Source organism: Mercenaria mercenaria, chromosome 11 (genome assembly GCF_021730395.1).
Source record: "Mercenaria mercenaria strain notata chromosome 11, MADL_Memer_1, whole genome shotgun sequence".
Lineage (NCBI taxonomy): Eukaryota > Metazoa > Mollusca > Bivalvia > Venerida > Veneridae > Mercenaria > Mercenaria mercenaria.
Window position 1 is genome coordinate 69,211,164 of NC_069371.1, and position 22,475 is coordinate 69,233,638.

The 22,475-nt window shown below is 35.6% G+C and overlaps 1 protein-coding gene across 2 annotated transcripts in view; it reads left to right on the top strand.

Annotated features, from left to right (window-relative positions):
- The window catches only part of LOC123554110 (uncharacterized), a 44,753-nt gene extending 28,378 nt beyond the window's left edge, over positions 1 to 16,375 (top strand). For both annotated transcript variants that reach the window (XM_053517662.1, XM_053517663.1), the window contains exons 4-6: positions 1,821 to 2,108; positions 2,336 to 2,456; positions 9,170 to 16,375. In XM_053517662.1, coding sequence (XP_053373637.1) covers positions 1,821 to 2,108; positions 2,336 to 2,456; positions 9,170 to 13,176 — 4,416 coding nt within the window. In that variant the 3' untranslated portion in view covers positions 13,177 to 16,375. The remainder of the gene's footprint in view (positions 1 to 1,820; positions 2,109 to 2,335; positions 2,457 to 9,169) is intronic.
- The last annotated feature ends 6,100 nt before the right edge of the window (positions 16,376 to 22,475 follow it).

The following is a 22,475-nucleotide window of genomic DNA, read 5'->3' on the forward strand; positions in this document are numbered from 1 at the left end:
CACAGCATAATAATCATAAAGACTAACACATCTATCAAAAGTTTTACAAAAATTTTCATCAAATAAATTATTTTGCATACAAGGAGGTCTGTAAACACAGAAAAAACACCATTTACATTTGTTCAAATTTACCTCATATATAATGTTTTCAAGATGTTCAGATTCAATATCTTTCCGTCTGCGTGATGGAATGTCAGTACGTATAAAAGACACTAACCCTCCTCCATGAATGTTCCTGTCTCTTCTGTCTAATTTAAATCCTGGTACGTCAAAAATGGCATCACGGTAAGTACTGTCCAATTTTGTTTCTGAGATAAATAAAAGATCAACAAGTTTATCAATCAGAATTTCGTAAATTTCATCAAATTTGGATTTAAGACTGTTAATGTTCAGATGGGCCACTATAAATTTTTTGGGGTGCATCTTACGAAGTTCAACAAGTTCCTTGAAAGCAGAGCCACATGCAGAGTCAGATGATGTGTTGATATCGACTTCCGTCATATCGTCACTGAAGAAAGAGTCTGTAAAGTGAAAGTTTTCACACTGGCTGCAGGTCCAGGGATCAGAACTGTTACCGAGATTAATATATTCCATTGGTGTAACATTTGCACATTTGATGTGAATCCATTTGTAACACGCCTCGCACTCTAGAGCTCTGTGACTGCTAGCTACTGGTCTGTTACATACACCACATGGGTATTTTGTGGGTCCAGGGTTTAGTGCGATATCTCCAGCAATGACTAGTAGATACAATTTATAGCACTGGCTAAGTTTAATAGGCAGAGATGGTACACGTCGAGTATGTTTTAGGTGGTAAAATATTATGCTGTGTAAGTTTATAATGCTCGAGATTGGAGCTATTTTGAAATACGCTACATCATTCAGGCTGGTATCATGAAGAACTGCACTTCCTGAACAGTTACACTTATGACTGTTAACATTTAATTGAACTTTATGAATTAAGTTTGTGCAGCAGTTTAGACAACTGCAAAATATAAGTATTAACACGACAAAGTTTATGGGCGCTGCCATGTTTGTTTACACTCCAAATAGCTGAGGCGCTGTAGATGGATGAACAAGCGCCTACTGACACTGACTCAGGTGTCGTAGAGAAAGATTCCTGTAAATTCCTGTAAATATCGAGTCCAGGATCACTCCGTGGATGGATAAAGTTTATAAAAGCGTTGTTAAGATACTCTGATATAAAAACGAGAGTTTAAAATCATTTAAAAGCCAACAATTTCAAATTTTCTGGTGCGCTTTTCAAAGTTGATGTTTTTCCTAGCGCATTTGAACAAATAATAATAAAGTACAGGTCACGTTCGACTTTGAATACACTTTCCAACTTTAAATTTGCTAATTTCATGGGAACGGACAATAACTCATACAAGATTCAACATTTTTGTTTTTTATACACGGGTGAAACATCATTAAATACAGGTCAAGTTATGCTATGACATTGGCTACAAATCACCAGTTTTTTTGTGCCCCCTATCCAACTAAAAGTTTGCCAAACGCATGGTTTCCGGACAATAACTCATGAAAGACTTGGCAGATTTTAATAATTTTGATACACACGCGTAACATCATAAAATACAGGTCAAGTTCGACTTTGCCTTTAAACCATCATCTTTTTTACCCTATTCCAGCTTAAAATTTGCAAAACACATGATTTCCAGTATCATGGAAGGGTTGACAGATTTAAATAATTTAACACAGGTGCAATCTTCAAATAAATTCAATGTTCATGTTCTACAAATTCTTCTACGACAAGGTTGAGACCTAAACCTTAAACAATATTCCCTTTTTCAATTTTACAGATTCTCAACGACGAGTTAGTCATAACCACAACTGAAGAAGCCAAAGCAATTCAGACTGCATTAGATGCTATCAGAGTGGCTGAAGAACAGGCTGAAGAGAGTATAAGAAAACAAGAAGAAGAGAGTCGTATATCTTTACAGCAGCAAACATTGGAATCTACTACAGAAATAAATGCTGCAAAGGAAGGGGCACTTGAACAGATGGCATCTACAGTTTCCAGAGACTTCAAGCAAAGCTATGAACCGGAAATGAAAAAAGTTAAACTAAGAGTCGAAGACCATGAAAGTGTATGTGTTAACGTTTTATGATGACCTACTATAAAATATGAATTTTTATCATCTGTATAATTAATCTTAACATTTAATTGTCCATAAGTTATTTGGTATGATGTACCAATATTCTTCGAACAAGTTTAATCCTCATTATTTGTCAGAAAAGGTATCGCATACATATAAACAGTAAAGGAAGTGTTTGAATTAGTTAAAATTAATATAATAAAAATTATAATTTTCAGAGATTAAGAGCAGTTGAAGCAGGACCAGAAAATTTACAAAGAAAAAAACTTGAACTGGAACAACTAAAATTTGCTGAAGTAAAGCACCAGACGAGGATTGAATACCTGAAACAAAGACAAGGTAGCTTTACATTGTAATAAACAAAATCGTGTGTAACATATTTTGTGTTCATGTTGTTGAAATGGGGATGTATTGCCTATTTTAGGGGCAACTAAAAGAATCAACATTTGAACGACCACTTGATGGGTCTTCAACAAACTTGGTCTGAGGCATCATTAGCTCAAGGGTGAGCTTTTATGGTCAGTAATTGTCCGGTTTCCGTCGTCCGTCTTTCGTCAACACCTCCCAGCCTAAATCACCGGTCCAATTTTGATGAAACTTTACAGGAATGTTCCTTTCATTATCTTCAATGAAGCTTAGTCAAAGAAATGAATTCCATACAAAAGTCTGGTTGCCATGGCAACCGAAAGGAAAAACTTTTAAAATCTTCTTGTCCAAAACCACAGTAGCTAGGGTCAAATATGGCCCCGCACTGGGGCATGTCACATGGTCAACATAGATTAATCAGGGAACAACTTTGAAAATCGTCTTGCCTAACAACACAGGGTCAAGGGCTTTGATATTTGATATGTAACATCATCTAGTAGTCCTCTGCCAAGATTGTTCAAGTTAACCCCTAGGGTGAAATATGGCCCCGCCCCGGGGATCACATGGTTTATATTGACTTTTATAGGGAAAAAAATGAAAATCTTCTTGTCAAAAACCACAGGGCATAGGGCTTAGATATTAGGTATGTGACATCATCTAGTGGTCCACTACCAAGATTGTTCAAATTATGCTTCCAGGGTAAAAAGAGGTCCAGCCCCGACATGTACAAACAACAAAATTTTAAAGACCCACCACGACTTGAACTTACTATAGTAACCTACTTTTTCACCAAAAAAAAACTTCATGAAAATCATTCTTAAAATACAGGTAATATACAGCTATACCTCAAGTATTCGGGTTGACAATCTAGGCCTTTCCTGATTAAATGTGTGTTTGACAACTTCATCTGCCAAGTTATTCAATCTCTTTCAACATAGTTTCAAAAATTTAGGTGAATAGCTATCTTACACTGTGGAAAGAAAATGTGATTGAAATTTAACTAAATACACTGATTTCTGTACATATTGCTACAGTGATTCAATAAAATGTTAAGACATTACGCACATATTCTTGGCATAATATATGTCAATGTCAGTTTGAAACTAGATACTTGTGATTTCTCTTTTTCTCCATGCAAAGCATGTATAATTACTATCATGGAAATACAAAAGAATACAGTTATTTTGTGTTGCCTCTTTAAAATTCTTCTTGTCTAAAACCACTAGACATAGGCCTTTGATATTTTGGTGGTCCTCTACTAAGTTTGTTCAAACTATGCCCCTGAGATGAAGAGAGGCCTCGCCTAGGGGTACCAAGTTTTACATAGACTTATACAGGAAAGAACTTTAATAAAATATTCTGATACTCCTATTCCAAGATTGTTCAAATTATTACCCTAGGGTAAAGCCCCGAGGGTCCCAATTTTATATGCACATATATATAAAAAAAACTTTAAAAATCTTCTTTTCTCAAACCACATAATCTGGGCCTTTGATTTTTGGCATGAAGCATTGCCTTGTGGTTCTCTACCAAAATTTATCATATTAAATTCCTGGTGTGAAAAGAGGTCCCACCCCGAGGGAGCAAACTTTTACTTAGACTTATATGGGAAAATTTTAAAAATATTTTCTTGTTTGAAACCACAAGACCTAGACCTTTGACATTTGGTATGTAGCATTGCTTTGTGGTCCTTTATTAAGGTTGTTTAAATTATGTCCCGGGGTGGAAAAGAGGCCTCGCCCCGGGGGTACTAAGTTTCACATAGACTTATATAGGAAAAAACTTGAAAAAATCTTTTATTCTGTAACTCCAAGGCCTAGGATTTTGATATTTGGTATGTTGCATTGCCTAGTGATCCTTTACAAAATTTATTCAAATTATGCCCCTGAGGTGAAAAGAGATCCTTACCCGGAGGCCCCAAGTTTTACATAGACTAGACTAGAAAAAATCTAAGAATCTTCTTGTCTGAAAGTTTAAGGCTTCTGACTTTGATATTTGGAATGAAGCATTGCCTTGTGATTCTCTACATCATAAGTTATTCAGATTAAGCCCCTAGGGTGAAAAGATACCGCGCCCAAGGGGGTCACTTGTTTATGAGTAATATAGAAAAAATGATATAATTTTCTGATTATAAATTCCTAGATAGTTTAATTATAATTACCAGATGACCCCAAGCAATTAGGGATCTTTTGACTGTGACCTTGACCTACTGATCTATTTTCTTGTTTTTACAGTCTTGAAATTTGAATGACATGTACAGTTTTGCACACCGATCAAGGTCACTGACTTTCGGTGACCTTGAATATGACCTACTCACCTACTTTCTTGTTTTTTAAGATACAACCTTGAAATTTGGATGACATGTAAAGTTTAGTACACCAAATTTAAAATTGACTTTCAGTTCCCATGAATGTGACCTACAGATCTACATTCTTGCTTTTTAAGATACAACCTTAAAATTTGGATGACATGTACAGTTTTGCAGATTGATCTTTAAACTGAATTTCAGTGACCATGTATCTGATCTTCTGACCTGCTTTCTTTTAATTCTAAATACAGCCTTGAAATTTTAATGACATGTACAGTTTTGCAGGCTGATTTTAAAACTAAATTCCAGTGACCGTGAATTCGACCGTATGGCCTTCTTTCCTGGTTTTAAAGTGACAGCGTTGAAATTTGGATGTCATGTACAGTTTTACGTAACTAACGATTTTAAAACTGACTTTCAGTAACCATAAATGTAACCTACTGATCTACTTTCTTAATATTTAGCATCAGTTTGACCTTTGAAACATATAGCTCATATTACTTAGGTGAAAGATCTAGGGTCATCATAATCCTTTTGTTATAACTTGTCCTCTTGTCGAGCTTTAAATAGAAAAAAGTCAGTCTTGGTCGTCTGTAGCATCATTATAAAGATCCCACCCATGTTTATTCGAACGTAAATCTTGGTCTCTTTAAGGGGCCGCTAGATTTAAAAATAGAAAAAAAACTTTAAACAACTTCTTATCACGAACTGCACAATTGATCGTTATAAAACTTTGCCTGTAGTACCGTGGTAAGGTTCTCTCATATTGTTGTGCACCAGAAAGCCCCTATCCACCCCCACCCACCCCCACCCCCCTCCCAACGAAATTTTTTGGTGGTACTAAGAACTGTCCTTATTTGTGCCTCTGTCCTTCCGTCGACTCATTACAATTTGTGTCGTTCATATTTCAAAAATTATTTGACCAGAGTCATCAAACCCCGCAGGATTTGTTATTCAGCATGGAAATCAGTGAAACATGTGTTTTGATTTGGATTTACACAGTCAGACCAGAAATATGTCCATTTTCATTTTCAAAGATACGAATATGAAGGGCCTAACATTGAGTCATAAAACCATGTACAGTGACCGGAGTTGGGAACACTTGTGTCCTATGGACACACATCTAGTTTCAAATTAGATACTTGGTCTCTTCCAGGGGTCATAAGATCTAGAAATAGAAAAAACAAACTTTTAAGCGACTTCTTGTCATGAACCGCTTAATGTATCTCCTCACACGTGGTCTGTGACGTCATTATAATGTCCTCTCCCTCAACTTTGTGCGAATAGGTGCGAAAGGACCACTAGAGTTTCAGGTAGAAAAGACAATATTTAAATGATTTCTTCTCATGAAGTGCCAAATAGATCTTCTTCAGCTTTGGTCTGTTGCATCAATATAAGGTTCTCTCCAAAATTTATTCATATGGTATCACATGACCCGTTTACGGCTCACAAAAGCAAAATTTGTACAGAAGGACTTCCTCCCATGCACTGCTTGACGGATCTTAAACAAACTCGGTATGTAGCATGATTATAAGATCCTCTCCAAGTTGTTTAAACAGGGGATTGTCTCCTTTAGGGCCAATAAAGCTTAAAAAACATTTAAATGACTTCTCATGAACCGCTTGATGGATCTTGGTTTGTAGTTTATTGTAAGGTGTTCTTTAAAATTTGTTCCAATGTGGATCTTGATCCCTTTTTAAGGGCAGCTTGAGCTAAACATAGGCAAAAGCTTAAAATACCGTCTTCTCATAAACCGCTTGATGGATCAAACTTGGACTGTAGTGCCGCTATAAGGGCCTTTCGATGTTCAAATAGTAACACATGGGCCCTGTTTATGTAAAATAAAGTCGTAAGCATTAATGATTAAGTGTCAGTGTGTCATACATATGTTCATGGTCAAGCAGTCATGGTTAGGTGAGCGACTTAGGGCCACTGTTACCTTTTTTTTCTATTTATTTTCTATTAATTTTGATTTGCAGTACTGTTTTTCTTTCTCAAATGCAATACACCCTCAAATACAATTTTTCAGAAAACGCTCCTGTTAAATTAACTCTTTTGTTGCGAGCTTCGTTTTCTGCTGAAAATTCTTTATGCCCCCACGTTTGTGTAGGATGGAGGGATATAACGTTGCTGTTGCCCATATGTCCGTACGTACGTCCTGCGTTCATGTACGCCCAATTCCCCCATACTATTAGTCTGATTTGCTTCATAGATTTCAATTTAAATTATTTAAATGACAATAAACGAAGGAACATTTTTCTGTGGCTATTTTTACCACGGAAGTGGCCCTTTGATAATTTTGCTATATGGAAAATCTTGGGTGTTCAGCTTTTCAAATACTTTGATAGGATATGCTTCAATTTTCACAGACAAACAAGCTTGATGTGAACATGAATATCTGTAATGTTTTATTTCCTGTGGTTTTTGTTTTCGAATATGACCCTTTCTTACTTTAACAAAAAAAGCCATAGCGAAGAAATTTGGCGTGTTCAACTTTTTTCAAAAGTTGCTCAGATGCGCAACTTTTTAACCGGATATCGTTCAAGTGAAGATGGTCTGTACTGAAAACTTTGCCAGAGGATGGCGCAGTTTGCGGGACATCCGTGCTCTATTGACACAATTTTTCTTTTGAAAGTGTACGCTGTTGATTTGTATAAATAATGTATTATAGAACGACCTCCACGTGCGCACGTGGCAATGGTCATGCTCCAAATATCATTTCAAGTACCACAAATCAATATCCGACTTGAAAAAAAATCAAAATATTTGAACACAAGTTGCAGGAATGAAATTATTGCCATAGATAAGTGTTTTGTATGCACTGATAAAATTCAACAGATGAAAAAGAAATGATCGCTCGTTGCTTTAGTTGGCTAGAAACTGTTGGAATAAGCAGACCTTGAAACATTATTTTACTGCGACTTTCTCCGAGAGCACTTGAGCATGAAAACAATATTTGGTGTAAATTTAGATAAAAGTTTTCAAGCTCTCAATTAAGATATTTTCTATAAATACATAGGATCACGCTACATTTCGATTTTGTAGATATAAACTTTTATGTAGAATTGAACAATTTTATTAATAAACATTAATATCATTATATTTGATACTGTTTTTATTGATTTATGAGTTGACGCAAAGAATACAATTTTAATGGTACCCGCACGCTTAGCTCAATAGGGAGAGTGCAGATCTACGGATCTCGAAATCGTGAGTTCTAGCTCTGGGCGAGGCGTGTTCTCCGTGACGGTGTGATAAAAGACATTGCGTCTGAAATCACCTCTGATTCATGTTTGGAATTAGCATGTACTTGCGGAGAACAGGTTTGTACTAGTACTGAATACTGGAATATTGGTTAGGTTAGCTGTATGCTGTTACATAACTAAAATACTGTTGAAAACGGCGTTAAACCCAAAACAAACAAAACAAACCATTTTGTTGTCCGTAAGTATTGACCTGGCACTCATGAATATTCCGTATATTTCCGTAAATTAATTTTCGGTGTCCGAACATAAATAGCGATATCACTAAATATTACATATATCGTTCTTAATTGATAAACTGTGACATGTGCAGGTAGTTGCACGGACAAAGCGTTTACCTGTCAATACCACAAAATCAGGATTGTGGGTTCGAGTCCTACGCCTTTTCTTAAAGAAACGTGGGAGATAGGCGGGTGGTGATGAGGCGATGTTCAGACTACGAAAATGTACATTACAACCCCACCCTCTACCCCAACCCTAAAAAAATTCATTTAATTTATTGCCCTTGTAGTATCCTGTCACCACCTCCAAACAAAAACGCGCACGGTCATGCACATGCGCGTGGACACTGCTTCCCCTCTTACCTCACACCAAAACTTTCTTTAAGTATCGCTTTTTCTTTAAATTTTCTGTTATAACGCTTTGGGCATATATGGGACCGCTTGATTATTTTCGCAGTTTCTATAGAACTTGATAACACCTTTCATTTTGATGATGTTAAAATGTAAAGCAGTCGTAAACAGTCGCAGGCCAAGACCAAGTGCTTGATCATGGGTAATGTATTCTGACATAGGGTGTTTGTTTAATGTAGGTGGGAAAGTATAGGAACTCTTTCATCTACACTGCCGCCATTCACTGTCTGTTTTGTTTCCTATATAGATTCTACAAGTGTCATATTTGAGGAATTAGTACAAGTCATCTGTGCAAAACCTTAATTTTAACATTGTTTTGTTGGTGACTCATTTATTCTGTACGCATTGGTTTTGAACACTCATTTCTGACCAACATTTGTTAATACACCAGTAAAATATGTAGTATATGAATATGTATAAAACCTTCAAACGCAAGTTTGGTACTAACCTTTGATTCAGAATTGAAAAATACAACATTTTCAGGTCTGCAAAAACACCTGATGGATGAATATCAACAACATTATGTAAAGACATGGATTTCTCCACTGATGACGCAACAAAATGACGTCAATATTAGCGACGTATATGTATCGCCTAGAATGGTGATCGAAGAAATAGAGGATCGTAACGTCGGAAACCTCACAGAAGCTGGAATAGACAGAGGAACAAAAAACAAGCATATAGAAAGATATCGCGACTTATTTTACACAGATGATAAAAACAATAGGAAAATTTTTATCGTAGGAGACGTAGGCACGGGAAAAAGCTCCTTTTGTAAAATGATGTTGCAAAACTGGTGCCGCTCCATTGCAAAAAGAGGAAACACTAGCAAATCTGACGTCATGGACAACGGCGGCGTGATGCAAGTAGAAGAATATAATACGTGCGATATGAATCAATTTGATTTCTTATTTTATATACCTTTACGTGAAATGCAGGAGGATTTTTATGACACTGTCGATATGATAAAAGCCCGATGGAACGAATATAGGACACTGGTTGACGACATATTTACAGACGAATCGGATCGTATTCTCATTCTGTTAGACGGTTTAGACGAGTGGACACCACCTAGATCAAACAGGCAGTCGCTACACGGGATACCGACATCTCGTTTTGCACGTGATTCAACAATACTTACAACATCTCGGCCATCATCTCGCGGTATCTTAAATCTGAAATCATCAGAATACAATTTGAAAGTAACTCTCTTAGGTTTAAAAGAAAGCTCTGTCAAACGTATGATAAAAAATTTCATGAAGTTGTTGAATAAAACGTCAGCTGTCGCAACCTTTTATGAAACACTTTCGAATTTACCATTCAGATATATACACAATGCTCCGATGTTGCTGCAACAGATAATCTGGCTGTATTGCAGTAATTATGAAATAGGTAAATCTAGAACTTCTGTTTACTTACACATTGTTAATGCTGTGCTTGGATGGGAACGTGAAAGACATGAGGATAACCCTAAGCTGCAAAGTGACAATTTCGGAAAACTTCCACTACCAAAATCGTTTGATGATTTTGCCAGACTTCAAGATAATCGAGAGCTGCTTCTTCTTATAGGTAAAATTGCTTATCACACGTATATACAAAAAGCGGAAAGTGTCTCATCACTTGTGTTTGGTCGGAACAAGCTTAAACAGTTGGGTGTATCAGCTGATGAAATTTCTGCAATTTTGCGGACTGGTATTCTAACTGAAGTCAACTGTTCCGACCCAACATTTGAGAAGTCACAACTTTCGTTTACTCACACTTCTAACGTGGAGTTTTTTGCTACTTTATTTACTTGTTGCTGTTACCTATCCGAAATTTCAGTTGCCCATTCTTCGGTTACTCCCCTTACTATACTCGAAGGTATCATAGCAGTCACACCAAAAACGTCTATTGCCGAAATATTGCGATTAGAAAATGTACTTATCATGATGTGTGGACTAGTTCCTGGTCTTACAGAACATGTTTGTGAATGCATTTATAAGTTGACACCAAGCGGCGAGAATATGGATAAGAAAAATTTCCTTCATGTAGTAAAGCAGATACAGGGTTTGGCTTTTGCTTGTTTATCAGAACATAATTCCGTTGATCAAGAAACCATCGTTAAGTTTAAACTGCGTCACTTTGATATGTGCTCTGACATTGATGAGATATGGTTAAAAATGTGTTTTAGTTGTTTAGAAACTGCTAGTATCGAAACGTGTAGTGTTCGTTATCTTAAATTATTACACGAACAAAGTTCATTGTTATCATCATTCTTGTCAAAAGCAATATCGTTACAAACTCTTAAAATACATGAAACGGAATGTACTAAAGAGGAATGCGATGGTCATATCATTGATTTGACGAATCAGAGAAATTTACAGAGAATAGAATTATGGAACACTGAAATGTCAGTTTCAGGTATAAATCTTAGTTCGCTTCAGTCCTGTGAAATGTTCGAGTGTGTGTTGTCACATGAGCAGTTTTCGTTGTTATCCTCATGCCTGTCACATGCTGTATCACTACGGACACTTGATATAGCGTTCATCGATTGTAATATAGAAGAATGTGAGGGTCATGCTATAGATCTTAAAAATCATAGAGAACTGGAAAAACTAGCTTTACCCCACAGTAAAATACTGGTTTCTGATATAAATCATTCTTGCCTCCAAGTCTGTGAAATCTCAGACTGTAAGTTGTCACACGAGAAATCATCGTTGCTATCATCATGTCTGTCAAAAGCAGTATCATTACAGACTCTTGAAATAGGTTTCATCGAATGTACTAAAGATGATTGTGAGGGTCATATCATTGATTTGACTAATCTTCAAGAACTACAGAAGTTAATGTTATTAGATATTAAGATATATGTTTTGAGTATAAATCCTACTATGTTGAAGTCATGTATCATTTGTCACGCTTCTTATAATGTATCACATGAGCACTGCGCATCATTGTGCTCATCCCTTACACACGCAAATTCTTTATATCATCTTAGATTACAGGGCATCAAATGTATTGAAAATGCATGTAGCGGTCATTATATTGATCTCACGAATCACTCACGGCTAGAGCAATTATCTCTTTTAGACTGTAACACGATCTTTATCACCGGTTTTAATTCTACCTGTTTCAAGTCGTGTGAAATCCGTTACTTTAATCTATCACACGAGCACTGCGCGTTATTATGCACATCACTTTCACACGCTGAATCTTTACATAATCTTGAATTAGACGAGATCAAATGCATTGAGGGTGCTTGCGAAGGTCATTGTCTTGATCTTATGAGTCACAAACGGCTTTGGAATTTATCTATATCAGACTGTAAGACGATATCTATTATCGGTATAAATCCTACCCGTCTCGAGCAGTGTAACATCAGTAACTGTAATCTGTCATACAAGCAATGTGCGTCATTATGCACATCCCTGTCACACGCAAAATCTTTATATTGTCTTGAATTAAAAGCATTCAGAAGCACTGAAGATACATGTGAAGGTCATTATCTTGATCTTACTAATCACAAAAAGCTGAACCACTTGTCTATGTCATACTGTAATACGATATCTATCACAAGTATAAACCCTGCATGTCTCAGGACGTGTGACATCAGTAACTGTAATCTGTCACACGAACAATGCGCGTCATTATGCTCATCACTATCACTGGCAGAATCTTTAGATGATCTCAAATTAGATACGATCAGATGCATTGAGAAAGCTTGTGACGGTCATTATCTTGATCTTACGGATAACAAAAGGCTAAAGCAATTATCTGTAATACACTGTAACACGATATCTGTCACAGGTATTAATCCTACTTGTCTAGAGTCGTGTCACATCAGTAACTGTAATCTGTCACACGAGCAATGCGCGTCATTATGCTCATCACTATCACAAGCAGAATCTTTGTGTGATATAATATTAAGTGAGGTCCAATGCATTGAGGATAGATGTACGGGTCATGATATTAATCTTACAAATCACAAACTGCTAAAAGATTTATCTGTATCAAACTGTAACACGATATCTATCACAAGTATAAACCCTGCTTGTCTCGAGTCGTGTGACATCAGTAACTGTAATCTGTCACACGAGCAATACGCGTCATTATGCTCATCCCTATCAGAAGCAAAGTCTTTAGATGATCTCAAATTAGATACGATCAGATGCATTGAGAAAGCTTGTGACGGTCATTATCTTGATCTTACGGATAACAAAAGGCTAAAGCAATTATCTGTAATAAACTGTAACACGATATCTGACACAGGTATTAATCCTACTTGTCTAGAGTCGTGTCACATCAGTAACTGTAATCTATCACACGAGCAATGCGCATCATTATGCTCATCCCTATCACAGGCAGAATCTTTATGTGAAGTAATATTAAGTGAGGTCCAATGCATTGAGGATAGATGTCCGGGTCATGATATTGATCTTGCAAATCACAAACAGCTAAAAGATATATCTATATCAAACTGTAACACGATATTTATCAACAATCCTACCTAGTGCGGGTGGTATTACATCAGTAAATGTTACCTATTGCAGTAATTGTGCGCGCCATTATGCCCATCACTAGAACAAGCAGAGTCTTTACCAGATAATACATTTAGTCAAAAGCATTGAAGATAGATGTGCAGGTCAACTCATATTATTTACTAGTCTGAATTTTGAAAATTCTACGCGGTATTGTTGTCACGTGATGTTTTTTTTCTTGTTTTGTTTTGTTTTGTTTATGTCCACCTTTTCTCAAAAGTTATAAGAGCTAGAGCTTTGAAGCTTTGCACAAATGTTGATCATCATAAGGCTAAGTAGTAGGCCAAGAACCTTAGCTCTGATATGCATTTTGTCAAAATTATGGCCCTTTTGTGCTTAAAAAATTTGAATTCAGTGTTTAACTAAGAAGTTTATGTTCGTCTTTTTCTCAAAATCTAGAAGAGCTACAGCTTTATAACTTTGAATAAATGTTATATCGAATCATCTAGAATGAAGATGTTACTTATGTCCGGGATCGTGTTTACTACGTGATTACATTATAATTACATCGCGCTATTGTTATTTACGTGATTACATTCTGATTACATTGCGCTATTGTTATTTACGTGATTACATTCTGATTACATCGAGCTATTGTTATTTACCTGATTACATTCTGATTACATTGCGCTATTGTTATTTACGTGATTACATTCTGATTACATTGCGCTATTGTTATTTACGTGATTACATTCTGATTACGTCGCGCTATTGTTATTTACGTGATTATATTCTGATTACATCGCGCTATTGTTATTTACGTAATTACATTCTGATTACAACGCGCTATTGTTATTGTCAATATACTAAAACTTACAAATAAGATTTTTGTAATAATTCAGTTGCGATTTTAAATGGTTCATTTAAATTGCTATATTGTGATTGCCATTCTAAGGCCAGTACATGTTCACAAAATTATTTATCCCTTTTTTCACGAAATAAACACTTTTTATAACTTATTTATAAAGAATGATAATAATTATCTAGTAAAATAAATTTAGAGAAATAAAAGCAGAATGTTACTCTTACTGCGTTTGCCCATACCATGCAACGCCTTAACAATCCCAATTTATTTTTTGGGGGTTTACCGTTGCACCGACATACTCATAGATGGTGACATCTTAGCTTTGTTGGTGGAGGAAGACCCTAGGTGCCTCTCCGTGTATTATTTCATCACGAGTGGGCACCTGAGTAGAACCATCAACCTTCCGTAAGCCAGCTTGATGGCTTCCTCACATGAAGAATTCAATGTCCCGAATGAGTTTCGAACCCACAAGGATGTGGAGCAAATGATTTGACGTCATCGACCTTAACAACTCGGCCACAGAGGTCCCATCAACATTTCCAAATAAAAAATTTCATTATAAATACTGAAAAATATTGATAGTCATATAATTCATGTTTTCGTTGCATTTATTTTTTATTGCAGTAAAACAATTTTTTTATATTTTCACTGTAATGATTTTTTTTTCTATATTTTCTTTAGTATTCTTTGGCAGTGACTTTGGTAGATTTACCAGTTGAAGTGAAAAGAAAGTACAGTATACGGATAGTGAAGCAAATTATTTCAAGTCAAAATATAGAATTTACAGTGAACGCAGCCCGACTATGGTATGTTCTAACCGGTATTTGTACGGGTACATGACGTTAACCTTCCGCGAAGGGACCTTACTCGAACCAACAAAATGTCGAAATTTTCGGGAACTGCGTCCTGTACGCAACTCGTACAACTACGCTTTTTTGTTTAATGTCTTTGCCGATGCTGTTAAGGTAACGTTTTCCGTTTATTTCTAAAATAAGACTAAATTTCGGCTGTACGGAAAATGTAATATAATAAACAGAAAATTCAAGTTTTTGCATAAATAGAGTATGCTTTTATTTTCATACCACTCGATGAAAATAAAATCGATATTTATGCAAACAACTTGAATATCCTCGATTTATTTATCAATCATCCATTTTAAGGTATAATGTAAAACTATCCTATTCGACACGGAGTCCTTGGTTAAATATAGTTTTGATGCTCTTTCTTTTACCTCTGTTATTGTTAGACGAATGTGCTTCAATCTTAGGATATTTTTTCCTCATTATCAATCACATCATATAGCACAACGGTATTAACTCTCGCACAAATATTTCATGAATTATCGCGCTTTTTACTTAGACGTAATTTTTTCTCCTTTTTTTCTTTCACTTCTCTCAATCTCAAAATTAAGGTATTGAACCCCTAATAGTAATGTTTAAAAAATGGCATTTACTTGGTATATTCTTAAAGTTGACCATGTGTTGCAAATTTTAAACAACTTTTACCGTTTCGTTTTTTGTAAATTTTGTATAATTTATGGTATTACCTCGAGCTCAAGTAGAGGCGAAATTCAATGTGATGGCCACTATCAAAAACGTTTGCAAGAATTTATTACAGCATTAATTTTGATAAAAGAAACATCAAACTATTGTTAAAAAATTATAAAACACAAAATAAAACTGTAAATATCATTTTTTTACTAGGGTGCCTCAAGTAAACAGATTTAATGAGACAGAATTCTATTCCCAACATTAAAAAATTAAGGTCGAATCCTGCGGGTCTGTTTTGAATTTTGCCCACTTCATTAAAAAATAGCCTTGGGGCAGAAGTAAAACCTACCTGCATTTCTTCCACAATATGTAATCTAAAGAATAAAGGCAAAATAGAGAACATTTACCGCATATAACTCAGTATTTTTAAAGATGTCTAACACTACCCCTCCTGATTCAGAGGTAAATTCACTTTGAACAGCAAGAAATCGCTTATAAAATGAAAATTTTCCACTTATGTACAAAACATCCATAATAAGTCTTCAAAGATGTAAAAACTTTCTAGAAAAAAGGAAAATACTGAAAAAACAAATTTGGTCCCAGTGGGGCTTGAACCTACGCCCCCCTGAAAATTGCTGTCAAGTAGGTTTATGGTAGGAATTGAATATTCTTCAAAAAGGAGGTATTCTATTTCGGGTCCAATACCTTAAATTATCTTGTATTTTTGTGTGTCATTACGTAGTTATACATTTTCTACACTGTAATAGATCTACCATACAGTATTAATTGTATGACAATGCAAGTATTTGAACAGATATATATGTGAAATTGTGACGTTTTTGGGAGGGCTGTTGCTCAAACTTGAAGCCCGACCCGTTTGCACTATATATATGTATTGTTACCATTCATGTTATTGTAATAGTTGCAATAAATATATTATTAAACTTTACTTAGACGTTTTTGTAAAAATAAAACTGGTGCACTTCCACTCTGTCTCAGTTATTACTCTATGGATTTGATTTAGAATTTAAATAGTTGGTCCACATCATTTCCACATTATCATTCACATCACATGACAAGACGCCATATGACCTATACTTGTGTAGACTCGACGTTAAGCCCAACAAAAGAAAAGAAAAAGAAAACAAACAAAAAATCATATGACACAAGGTCCATACGTCTTGCACCATTTTTTCACGAACCATCTCCGTTTTTTATATAAAATTTTAGGTCTAAGTATTGGTGCACTTTCAATCCATCTCTGTTATAAGCAAATGGATTTATTTTTAAACTTAAAATATGTTTTCCACATCATCAACTACATCATATGACGCATATTTGATAATATAAAGTCAAATGAGATGCTGTATATTAAACATGGCCTTTAAATTGAGGCCTTGTGGATATACAGTACCTAATTTGTGCATCCAAAAGCTTTCTTTCAGCAGCCTGTTCATTTTATCATCACACTGCCAATAGGCATAAAACTAAAATCAGAAATTCTATGGCCAACACTATAGAAATGAAACGCTAAAAGCGTTTATGTCAAATCTATGGCTATTCATACGGCGAGAAGCTTGCTGGGTAGTTTCACCAATATACTGTACATGACAATTTCTACATACTACATGCAACATTATGAGTGGTATACACACATGTACAGGGTGAATAAGGTATCTGTTTGTAAAGTTAGGTACATGTAAACACAAGTATACATGAGGAGAAGGGTACAGCTCAAAACACGAGTCAGGTATATGATTGTACGTGGAAATCAATGTTAGCAGGGCACATGTGTGAGTGAGTAGTGTATACATATGCGATAGGTAGTTGAGTATATGTAAATACACTATTAGTCAGGTATACGTTTTGTCACGATAAGCATGGTACATGAATGTACATGGTGAGTAGAATCCACTTATACACATGATGAATAGGGTACATGGTGAGTAGGATACATATTTGTACATGGTGAGTAGTGTACAAGAATGTACATTGTGACTAAGGTAGACGCGTGTACATGGTGAGTACAATACACGTGTGTTCATGGTGATTAGGGAACATACTGTGTACATGGTGAACGGTACACGTGTGTACGTGGTGATTACGATGCACAGGTGTTCGTGGTGGGTAGGGAACACGTATTTTCATGTTGAGTAGGGAACACGTGCCTACATGGTGAGCACGGTGAACGCATCTACATAGTAAATACGGTACACGTGTGTACATGGTGAGTACGGTTCACGTGTGTACATGATGTGTAGGGAATATAAGTGTACATTGGTGAGGTACTGTGACACTTCCCTACCTAGTTTGTCTATAACCACAACACTGCCGTCTGTATCCGTAACTAACAGTCTTGTTTTGTCTTGACTGGAGGTCATATGTAGCGGGTTAGTAAACATTTTATTGCCTTCTTCATCAGTTTCAATGATGGATAGAAGGTTGCCAGACATGTCGTATTTCCTGATGTGCCCTGACATTTCATCGTCTTCTCCTCCTCCTCATAAAATAAAAAGGTCAAGGTCAAAGCAGGATATGTAATTGCACGGTGCGCCAACTAAAAACCTTTTTGCCATTGCCATGGTTTTGTCCATATAATGTACAAACTGAACTGTCTCTATCCTGCGTAATGTAACAGCTAACCTACCATTTTTGATCTGGCATATCCCTACTGGGTCTACATCTAGATTTATACTATCTTTTTTACAAATCGGTTTCAAATTCTATATCAATAACCTTATCTGGAACTGCGTGTTAAGGTATTTTAACCCTAGCCAGTCCATCCATGTTATCCAGAGGTGTTTCAATAAGTTTTTCAATAGAAGTACTAAGACCTTCAATTCTGAATTCTTCTTTTGATTCCAGCTGCACTGCGAAAATAACACACTTTTTTTTTTCGAGCGCATATTCAATGTCTCACTTTCTCCATCAGTTACTCTCAAATCCTCGTTTATATCGTTTAAGTGTTTATCCAGCTCATTAACAGTGTCATTCATCTTCACAATTATATTCCTGCATGTTTCGTTCACTTCTTCTATTGACTGATTTTCTAGTTAATCTAATTTCACTTCTAATCGTCTTTGTATTGTTTTATTTCTGTCATCACATCCTTTTCAACATCGAATGTCTTCTTGATTTCTCTTTGGATGAACTCTCTTGTGCCTAAATATTTTTCTTTCTTCCTCGAACAAAGTCATTGGGTTTCTTGTTATGTCTAATACATTTTTTTTCATATTTAAAAAATATAGTCAATGTCATTGCAGCCTCTGCAAAAGACAAAGTAGATGATTCATCTGGCTTATGGAAAGTGATCGCTTGTGCCAAACCAATGTGGACTTTCTTTCAGTGTAATTATCAAAAGCTTGAAACACGGCATTTGATCAATTTTGCATCGATGTGTAAAACCAAATATATTTATTACATAAATGTATAACTGGTATCATGTATTCTTATGTTTCTAACCCCATATACCTAGAAACTTTAAATTATCATTTTTTTCTGCCTGGTATTTTATGGTATGTAGATGGAAGCTGCTAACAATCGTGATGATAAACTCCAATGCTTGAGTACATCAGACAATTCTAACATTAACATTTCTGTTTCGATATCTATTATATAAGTAGAAATGGTAGGGTGCCATCATATAGGCAAACTGTCCATAATGAGATTGCTAGATTTTTTCAAAGGGCTAAATTTCCGAAATTAATTTTCTTAAACAGGAGCACTTTCAGTTTGAAGGTATACACTCTCTTTACCCTCTCTTCCGGCTATTTTAATTGGGTAATACACACGTTCGGATGCACTAAGGTGCAGAAAGGAGCCACATATAATTACCTATGCAAATTAACAAAGAAACAGTTACCGGGGACAAAATAAAGGTTGATTTAAAAAGAATCAACCTGTGATCCTCATCGGTGCAAAGTTTGCAACACATGATGTCATGTTTATTGCAATACATGGTATAGTTTTCTTTGGGATATTTCTCGCAAACTTCCATCGGTAAATATCAATACGTCTAACGAAGCTGTGAATGTCCACATTACACATATAATCGAATAATGTTTGCAGTACTTTCATTAAAAATATTTAAGCAATTCCTGAAGATTTAGAATAAACCTTTTTTCATTGCACACAGCAGTTATTAATATTGTCATCTATCAGTATGTCAACTGATAAAATAAGGAATGTATTTTCCACTCAAAGCAAATGCATGCGTGACATATCCAAGTACAGTGTATTTATTCAATGATAACATTTGATATAGGATTCGAAACTAAGGGTTAACTTATAATAATTTATTACGTCTGCTGCAGACAGCAATTTCTCCCAATAAAACTATTCTATCACAAATACATTTGTATAAAGATACGTCAGTTTCGCACGAAGAAAAGTTCTTTTCTTATCGACATGTTCAGACTAAAGAAGTGTTAACAGGTATTGAGAGGAACAAAACAAGTATAAACATAAATCTAAACTGGGTTCAGACACTTCAATGCAAAATATATCTGTCGTTTATATCGAGTCAAGTAATCATTCATGCTGGTCAAATATATAGTAGAGTGAATTTGACGTACTAAATAAGGTTTCGAATACACAAACCGTTTTATTTCCAGAGTATGCAATGCGGGTTGGGACATGCTTATTTCCATTTGTTGAATGTTATCTGCCACTTGCTAATTGCCAATAACCAAATACTAATACATGTATTTGCCTATTGATACGTATACGGATGTTTTTCAATGTTTTAGATTGTGAGCTTAGTAATCTCAGGAATCAGGGAATCACTCAAAATTTGAAACTATCAACACACAAATAATTAATTATGTTGAGCTAAATCTCCTTTACACTGGAACTACTATACTTGACTGGCCATTAGAAGGACTTTGTATCGTATGACTGTATTACATATGTCTTTAAGACTTTAAGCTTGTTTTTTCCAAAGCTGACTTATATACATGTATTACAGATAGATTCACCTTCCTTCGATGTTACCTCGTCCGTCACTTGATAGCGAATCATTAATCTAATGTTTGAATGAATCACCTGCTTATTTGTTTATAAGTTCATTTATACTTGCCACTAGTAACCCATATGCCATTGGGCGACTACTCCAGAAGACTTTTAGTAATGCTAATTAAAACATAGTGCAAAATACAGAAGATGTTCCAACTTAAAACGCTTTTTAGTGTAAAGCACCCGTATAAGGGACTCATCCCAATGTTAATACCTTCAGTTGGAGGAACTGGGGTTTGAACACACGGCCCCTGGTTTCGTTGTCAGAAAATGTTACCATTGGATCACTCTAATGTATCAACTGCCGAATGTCTATTTAGGGGCAGCCAGAGCAAAAAGTAGAAAAAGACAATTTAAACAACCATTTCTCGTAAATCGATTGAAGTATCTTGTCATAATATGACTATATCATCATTGGATTGACCTCCATGTTCTTCAGACGATTTCCTTCGTGATGGTAAGGGATTCAACTTCGGTACAAGTGTACTTAAAACTTAAGAGGCCATGTACTTTTCAGGCGACTTCCTTCTCGATGGTAGAGGATTCTGTCCGCGTATAAACGTAACCTTTAGATTGAGGAAATTGGCAACGTGTACTCTATTCAGCATGTATCGAGAAACATTGTATTATGTAAGTATACAGCCCTGTAAATAGAAAATGCGACAAATTGTTGCAATATTTGAAATGTATATAAAAGTGTGTACCTATGTGCTTGTGACAGGAACATCTTTTTAATTAAACAATATTTGTTTCTTTGCATTTGTATAAAATTTTAGAGCGAAAGGAAGTCATTTTTGTAAATGGCAGTTACTACGCAAAAACATTTAATAGATGTTTAGGAGAGTTACTGCCCTTTGGTTGTTCGCATGTATGACATATTTTTTTGTGCTTTGTGAAATAAGTATGCCTATAATTGTGTTCATTTCCTGGATGGTTTATCACACGGACTTTTGTGGAGAATTTGCATAAGCATTTTAAAAGTATACAAGTATTTACGAAGCAATATTATTGCTCGACTCATTTCTGTAAAAATTTTAAAAAAGTGTTATGATTGTGTTTTTTATACATTTATTATTACTATTAAAATGGAGGCTCGGGCCGGCCTCGAAATTACCAGAGTTTTTTTCCGAATGTAAGGGGAACATCAAAGCAGACGACTCAGTTACATATATATCATTATATCATCAGAATTCGGCTCTGTCATAGGAACTAGTCTTACAAGAGGTGTTAAATACAAATATCGAAAATGGATCAGAATATTTAAAAATCACCGACTGTGTCCCATTATTGCCCTTTGGCCAAAGGTTTGGCCGCTTTACAGTCAGAGTATTACGGACAATATTAGAATTATGGTGCAATGAAACGGCATATCTCTATGCTAAATGCACGTCAAAATAAGGTAACAGTAGAACGGGAAATACGACAAAAGCAGTAAACTGTGGATATTGTGGGAGTAGTGGTCTGTACACATATCTGTCATGCGTCGATTAAGAACATGACTATATCTTACGCTTAATCATACTATTGAGCGTCTATCGTATTCGGAATTATCCCATGCTGACGACATGTGGTCTTCTTGATTTGATCTCTCTAGCCTTAAACTACAACGACGATCTGTATAATTATCCGGAGTTAACTAAAAATAAACGAAACAGACCGAAGCTTTCTAATCCTGCGGATACCTTTTACCTAGCTTTCTGTGAGAGCAACTGCAAACTCGTTAGCAGGCTGAGAGCCAGATTTTGCAATATATCATAGATTCTTGGCCAGGCAGAAAAATATAACCAAATCCGGTTTGATTTAATCTGATCATAAAAGGCAATGAAATGTGCAACACACCACAATCATTTTACTTTGGCTTAAGCGGAATTCTTTTATCAACAAACATTGAATGGATCCATGATCCCATTTAACATTACCGAGTCCAAGTATATGCAGACACACTGCACTTGAAGAGTGCTTTT